The sequence below is a fragment of the Carassius carassius genome, chromosome 24 (genome assembly GCF_963082965.1).
Source record: "Carassius carassius chromosome 24, fCarCar2.1, whole genome shotgun sequence".
Classification (NCBI taxonomy): Eukaryota; Metazoa; Chordata; class Actinopteri; order Cypriniformes; family Cyprinidae; genus Carassius; species Carassius carassius.
In genome coordinates this window covers 19,029,522-19,036,811 of record NC_081778.1, presented here as the reverse complement: position 1 = coordinate 19,036,811, position 7,290 = coordinate 19,029,522, and the positions used below count along the sequence as shown (strand labels likewise).

Here is a 7,290-nt window from a genome sequence, read left to right as displayed (position 1 = left end):
AAACCTATTGCATTTTCTTCTTTTCGCCCATAAACATGTAAAATCTTTCTGTATCTAGAAAGGTTTCCGCCAAATAAATGTATTTATTATTATTGTTAATATGATAACTATTATGAATATTTTAATTATGTTCTTTCAGACACCTGGCAACTGGTGACTCCTACCACTCCCTCTCCTACCACTTCCGAGTGGGTTGGAGCACTGTGTCTCTCATTGTGCCTGAGGTGGCCAAGGCTATCTGGGAGGAGGTAGTGAATGTGTACATGCCTGTGCCAAAGGAGAGTGATTGGCAGGATATTGCAGAGCAGTTCCTGGTTAACCGTGGCTTCCCCAATTGCATAGGGGCCATTGATGGGAAGCATGTGAGGATCGTCGCACCACCCAATTCAGGCTCCCTTTTTTTTAATTATAAGGGGACCTTCTCCATCGTGCTCCTTGCGGTTGTCGATGCCAACCTCTGCTTCCGCATTATTGATGTGGGTGCTTATGGTCGCGGGAGTGATGGAGGCACACTGAGGGAGTCTGGCTTTGGTCGCGCACTCCAGGAAGGCACCTTGGGAGTCCCACCAGATGCCATCATCCCTGGAGCAGAGGATCTCGGGCCACTTCCTCACACATTTGTGGGGGACGAAGCCTTCCCGTTGCGCCGTCACCTGATGCATCCATATCCTGGAAGGAACCTCTGCAGACGCCGTCGGATGTTCAACTACCGCATGTCTCAGGCAAGAATGGTAGTAGAGCAAGCCTTCGGTGTGCTGGCAGCCAGGTTCAGGATCTACCATAGAGTGATGTGGCAGCATCCACACAATGTGGAGGTGTGCGTGAAGGCAACCTGTGTCCTCCACAACCTTCTTCGCCGTGATGCCCTTACACGCCCCTATAGACCAAGGGTCTCCTTCCTGGGTCTCTCGCTCTCCTTCCTGGGTCTCTCCCTCTCCCTCCTGGGACTCTACCTCAGTCTCAGTTAGGTTGGAGGTTGTCCTCCGTGGTGTGATGAACGGCAGGAGGAAGGACATTATCTGGGCATAACGCCAGGGCCTCTTTTGAGAGGCAGCAGCCCCGCTTAACCGCCTGGACTGGTCCTCCCTCCTATACCGCACAAAGGCATCACGGAGGTCCCTCCACTTTTTTTTCACTTCCTCCACTGAAAAGCACAGACAATGTTCAGCCCATTTCAAGTAAAAAAAAATGCACAGCCTATAGCAGTGCTTCTCAATCTTTTTTTCAATAATGTACTCCCTAGCAATTTTTTTTTCTCAGCCAATAATAAACATTTGCAATAATAAACAATGTATCATTACCTATCATGAAGTTGTATTGCCCAAAAATGTTTGGCAAAAGAAACATATAGAGTGAGTGAGTATATATATATATATAGGATGCGCAATATATCGGGAGACATGGTTTTTACCACTTAAGTTTTGTATATCGTTTTTTTGCTTTGTAAAAAGCCTTTCTTTAAAGTGAATTTCGTTTTGTATAAATTGTATCTTAATTTTAACAAATGTTTTCATCAACCAAATCGCATGTATTTAATAACTAATCAAATATCGCATCAGCAGACCACCGCATCATTCATAGACCGCAAAACAATCAGCGGATTTGTGATGCGGTTGACAAGAGGATGAAATAATACCCCATCCGTGCATCTATATCAACAACAATATTGAACACTACACAAATAGTTTTTTTTTTTTTTTTACTTTAGGCTATTCATTTTCCATAGCAACACATAGCAACACATACATTGAACTATTCACATTATACCACTATTATTAGCCGACCTGACATGTCCACCTCCTCGGCAACTTTCCTCCACGCAGCAGACTTCCTATTCGTATCTCTATAACCCTCATCCGAGAGATCATAAAGAATTCTACATTCTGAAACAGCCAGAATCAGCCTTTCCAACCTTTCCGCCATTTTTGTTCTACTCGGTTCCGAGGCTTCCGACACTTTTCACCGTTGTGTACGACGTCCACTGGGGGCGTATTGCGTATTACGGAGCTGATTTCAACTGCCAGTGTGAAGGCGGCGTAAGCCATATGTTAAACTTTCCGCATCCGTGGGGAGACCGTTATGGACCGCTAGGTAGGCGTGACGTAATCGTCGTCATGGGAGAGTGTGTGCGGAGGCTCTGAGAGAACGAACGTGTACCTCACATTTTTTTTATGACCACGTGGACAGGTGCGCGTGGTCAGTAGGCTTCAAAGGCACAATTGCACATGTGGAGGCAGTGTGAAGAAGCCCATTGCTACTCGAATCTGTGCAATCCGCTTGCACTTGGACTTGGACCATAGTGCGGCCCAGTGGAAAAAAAGGTTGAGAACGAGAATCACTATAACATATATAGTTACAAATTAAACAACGTTTCTAAATATGTGATGTTGTTTATCTTGATCGAACTACATTGCTTAAACGTAGTGGTTAACAATGACTAGGCTACATGTTTTAAAATGTATTACTGTAAGAAAGTACACACTGACCTAAAAGACATCAATTTATAAAACAAGATTATTTAGAATTATAATTTCACAACTCTCAAAATGTTACTTTTGTCTTTACAGGTCTTTCTTTTTACTATCCTGATTGCAGTTTAATTTATAATTACTGTAACTGTCCTGTTACAACTGTATTTTTTTCTAACTAGTTTTCTAACTAAAAAACTGTCTTGATTGAATGTGTAAACGATAAAATGTGTAAACTCAGACTTTTATGAAATAAACTAAACTCTTACCCGTGCTTCCCGTTCTTCATTCGCCATGCTGGATTACTGATGTAAAGGCTTAATTTCCGTTCTAATTAATCCATATTGCGCTAAAGGTGCGCAGAATCGTGCTCCTTGAATGCACTCAGTGGCTTATGATATGATTGGTTGAATGGTAAGCTCGCATCTGATTGGCTAAAGAGTACGACAGACCCACGTGGGAAGAGAGAATGACGATTCGTACATTCAGACACTCGTACATTTTAAACATTCAAAGGTTTTTGTGCACAGTTGTATATCTACACATTGTTTTTTGCATTTGTGAAACGTATTTTATAAATATATAATTTTATTTTGCGCATGTGAATTGCTTTTTGTGAATATATATTTTTTTTCACGCATGTGATTTTTTTTTTGTGTGTACGTGAATTAGGTTTCATGCATGTGAAATTGCCTACGCATGTGTGAATCGTGTTTTTTTCCGTGAATTATATTTGAGACTAATCTGCTTCCATACAATCCTCCTTAGTTTAGGTTGGTCGAAACCATATCAAAACAAAGCAAACTAAATCGCGTACATTACCTGATATGATGCTGACTTGATTCGGCCCGCATTCCACACAGGACAAACTCGAAATATCAAAATAACTTTACACGCCACAATCCGTAGGCTGCTGAAAAGCAATAGAAAACTGCTGGCAGGAAAAAAACGCTCGGTTTTAAAAGGAATATGATGTAGAAACTGCACAGAAATGCTCTCAGCATCACTGTCGCCATGGTGCAGATGAAGCTCGATGACGTACCTGTTGCTGTTTGCGTTTAGAGTACGTGCAGCGTGTGCGCGCTCTTAAAGGGTCATGAAACCCTAGACTACTTATTCTAAGATTTTAGCAGAGGTGTTTGTGTTGCACATCATAGAAGACCATGTTAGCATCCGCTAATTTCAACTGTTGGAGAAAATTTGTTAATTTTAAGCTTTTTTGCTCCATTTTCATCTTCCGGATTTAGAATCTACATTGTGTTGACGTCACGATTTTTGACGTGGCAATGGACTATAGTACATTGATGACGCATCGGTGTCTATTCAATTATTCATGAGATTGCGTGTTTTTCCTATGAGAAGATGCTTGCTTAATTATTCACAACAACATGTGTTGATTTGCTATGAAAGACTCATCAGACTGTGAAATGACATCGCACACATTAACAGAGAAACATTCATGGATCGCAGAAGAGTGTTTGTTTTTTCTTTGTAATAAGAGTTCGGCACAAACGCGATTCATTCACTTGGTGAGTGTAACCGTTTTTATAAGCTCTGTTACACAACCTGTCAGAAGGCTTATATAAACGCCACAGAATAATATATATGTCTCATTTGTGAGTCGCTTTGAATAAAAGCGTCTGCTAAATGACTGAATGTGTAATATGTTTTCGATGCAGAGTGCAAATGGCTGTGCATTTATTTGTGCTTTTAGCTCGATGGGAGCGAAATGAAACTTTCTGAACGCAAAGCTGTGTGTGCTGTCTGTCTCCCCTCTTTCTTCCCCCTCCCCCGGTCCGCTGCACACCACGCCCACTTTTTTAGCATTTTTTAAAACCGTGGTGAGAACTAACCTGTGCTGAAATGGGGGGTTTCATGACCCTTTAAAACTCTCTGCGAGAGGAAGTTCAGTGTTTCCTGCCTGACGCCTGAGCAGTGCTGGTTGCAGGTTACCGAGTGGTTTCTCTGACAAAAAAAGTATTGTGCAAAGAAGCATTTATATTGAGGTATAAGTTTCAGAGAAAAACAAACGGTAAGTAAGGCTCCGAGGACACATTCATATTGATTGATTAGCTAGAAGGGAATTTTCTGAGGTGAATTTTTGCCCTCTGGTTTTGAACAAAGAGGAGAAAACAGCAGTTTGTACAGTGATTTTTTTTTTCATTGTGCCACTTAAATTTCAGAGACTGACTTGAAAAATGTGCTTTTTGCCTTTTTAACAGATCGTATTGGTTTCTAAGAAGAGTTTGACCATGACAATAGTGGTTCTGCGTTTGCAAGGTTTAAACACAGAGGCAGGATCTGAAGACATCCGAAGATTTTTCCATGGCTTGCACATACGTGAGGGTGGTGTTCATATCACCGGTGGTGAGATGGGAGAAGCTTTCATTATTTTTAATTCAGAGAGAGAAGGCCAACTAGCCATGCGCTCATCTGGAAAACTCCTCAGAGGCTCTTCTGTTTCATTACATATTAGCAGTCTGGCTGAGCTCAAGAGAAAAATGGAGTCGAGATTAAAGAAACCAAAGTCCACTGCAGTGGAGACTAAAATAGTGCCATCTTCGCCACTTGACACAAACAGAGCTCTTTTGCAAAGTCTAATGACTGCCATTCAAGGATTGCATTCAAATGAAAAAGTGGATCAATGCCAAACGCCTGAGAAAATTGACCAAAATGTTCCAGAAACACATAAATGGTCCTCAACTGACAACCAAACAAATACAGATGCTCAGCATAATCAAACTCATGACATGGCATCCAAGGAGGAGAAAAGCAAAGGAGAAAACCTCAATTCCTGTAAGCCAGGCTACCTTCTGCTTTATGGATTTCCTGACTCTGTTGCCAAGCAAGAGATCTACCAGTTCCTACTGGGACTCTCAGTGTTGGATGTCATCACGAAAGTTCGATTGCAACTGGGGTGGTGCTGTCTGGTGAAGTTGGCCAGTTTTGCAGATGCTGAGGAGGGACTGAAATACAGCCACAGGAAATTCAAAGAATACAATGTTGAGGTCAGACTTGCTCATGAGAAGATGTGGACAGATGCTGTGGAGCAGTCCAAAAATTGCATGCAAAACATCAAACCTCACACTTTCTCAGAGCAAAGGGAAGTTAAAACGGAAAGGAATGCAATGAGAGGTTTCTCAACCAAAAGAAGTGCAGAGGAACAGCCCTCACCTGGATCTCCCAAAAAATACTGCCGAAACTTTCTGTCCCCTCAGACGGAACTTTGTGTTATTGTCAATAATCTTTCAAAGAATATAACTAAGACGGAGATCAAGAAGATTTTTGGATGTTATGCAATCCCAAACTATAGAATTAGACATTTATTAAACAAGTGGGGAGAGAGGACAAGCACAGCATTCATTACCTTTGAGCACGCAGAAGACTATGCCTCAGCTCTGAACATGAATGGTACAACTGTTGGCTTAACAAACATTGAAGTGTCACCCATAACTAAAGAAGAAATATTTGCTATAATCCGCAAAAACAGATGTGCTAAAGTTTGGAGGCCACCACATTATGGAAACGCACATTTAACCATGTCATGTGTATATGCACGCAACTTTCCTGTACATGTCAGGAAAGAAGAGGTGAGAGACTTTTTCATGCACTTTAACATCTGTGAAGATGAAATCATATTGCTTGTGGACAGCCAGGGCAATGGTGTCGGGGAAGCCATCGTGCAGTTTGAATGTGAGGAAATCGCCAAACAGGCCAAGAGTCTCCATGGGAAGTATTTCATGGGAGCAAAAATTCTACTCACTTGCATCACACGACAACAGAGGGAGAAGATCCTTGGTAAATGGTGAACAGGAGATGAGATGTTCTCAGCACCTTCAGACACCCGCGGTGGTGTAAACGAGCACAACTAATTAATTTGAAGATCTAGCAAAAGCTTTATCATAAAAATCTCTCTATCTTTGAGCTGTACATAAACTTTTTCAAGCAATGTGCTCAAGCGACATTATGGGTACCAAATTTGAAGATGCCCAGTAAAGATTTTGTGTAACACAAGGAAGGAGTATACCTAAAGAAGATCTCACGGTTTTTCATACAGTGGTTGCCAAACCGTTAAGGACTGGTCCAAGTGAATAAACAAGACCTGTATACTTTCAACACAAGCTGAATTACATTATATTGCACTTTTTCCTTGGTTGTAGCCGCTGGACATGCAGCTTGTTGGCTTAAATTAAAAACAGATATAACACAAATGTCTTGCATATTAATATTTAGTTATTTATTTTGCTGTATATATTGTAATAGAAGTAATATGTTACAAGACATTCAGACTGGTTAAATGTTTTTGACTGTATTTGAGCCAGTGTTTTGATTTGGCATCTGTATATGAATTCCTGTTTGAAAAAACTAAAACAACAATTTTGAGTTGTTTCTGATGTCTTAGTGACTGGTAAAACTTGTTTTTCATTTGACATGTAAGTTAGAGGTTAGTAGTAATTATTCTACTGCTTATGTCATGATGATTTATGACTTTGACCTTTGACCTTTTGACAGGTTGAACTTCCGGTGACCTTATGATGGATGGGTTGAACTTCCGGAATGAGTTCAGGGGTTAACCTATGACCGTTTCCCACGCATCGATCATGTGGTTTTGACAGAAAGTTTTACCCTATTGACCTAGTTAGTACTAAATTATAGTTTTTGACGGCTAGTTTAAACGGTAAAGGAAACACTCCCCACGCATCGATCAAGTGGTTTTGACAGAAAGTTTTACCCTATTGACCTAGTTAGTTCTAAATCATGGTTTTAGGAAACCCTCCCGATGCATCGATCATGTGGTTTTGACAGAAGCTGTTTGAACTTT

At 41.0% G+C, this 7,290-nt stretch overlaps 1 protein-coding gene across 1 annotated transcript; it reads left to right on the top strand.

The window, feature by feature from the left end:
• Positions 1-4,667: 4,667 nt before the first annotated feature.
• On the top strand, positions 4,668-6,902 carry LOC132103095 (RNA-binding protein 12B-like). Its single transcript, XM_059507916.1, has one exon. The coding sequence runs from the start codon at positions 4,721-4,723 to the stop codon at positions 6,275-6,277; it is 1,557 nt and encodes a 518-aa protein (XP_059363899.1). The 5' UTR covers positions 4,668-4,720; the 3' UTR covers positions 6,278-6,902.
• The last annotated feature ends 388 nt before the right edge of the window (positions 6,903-7,290 follow it).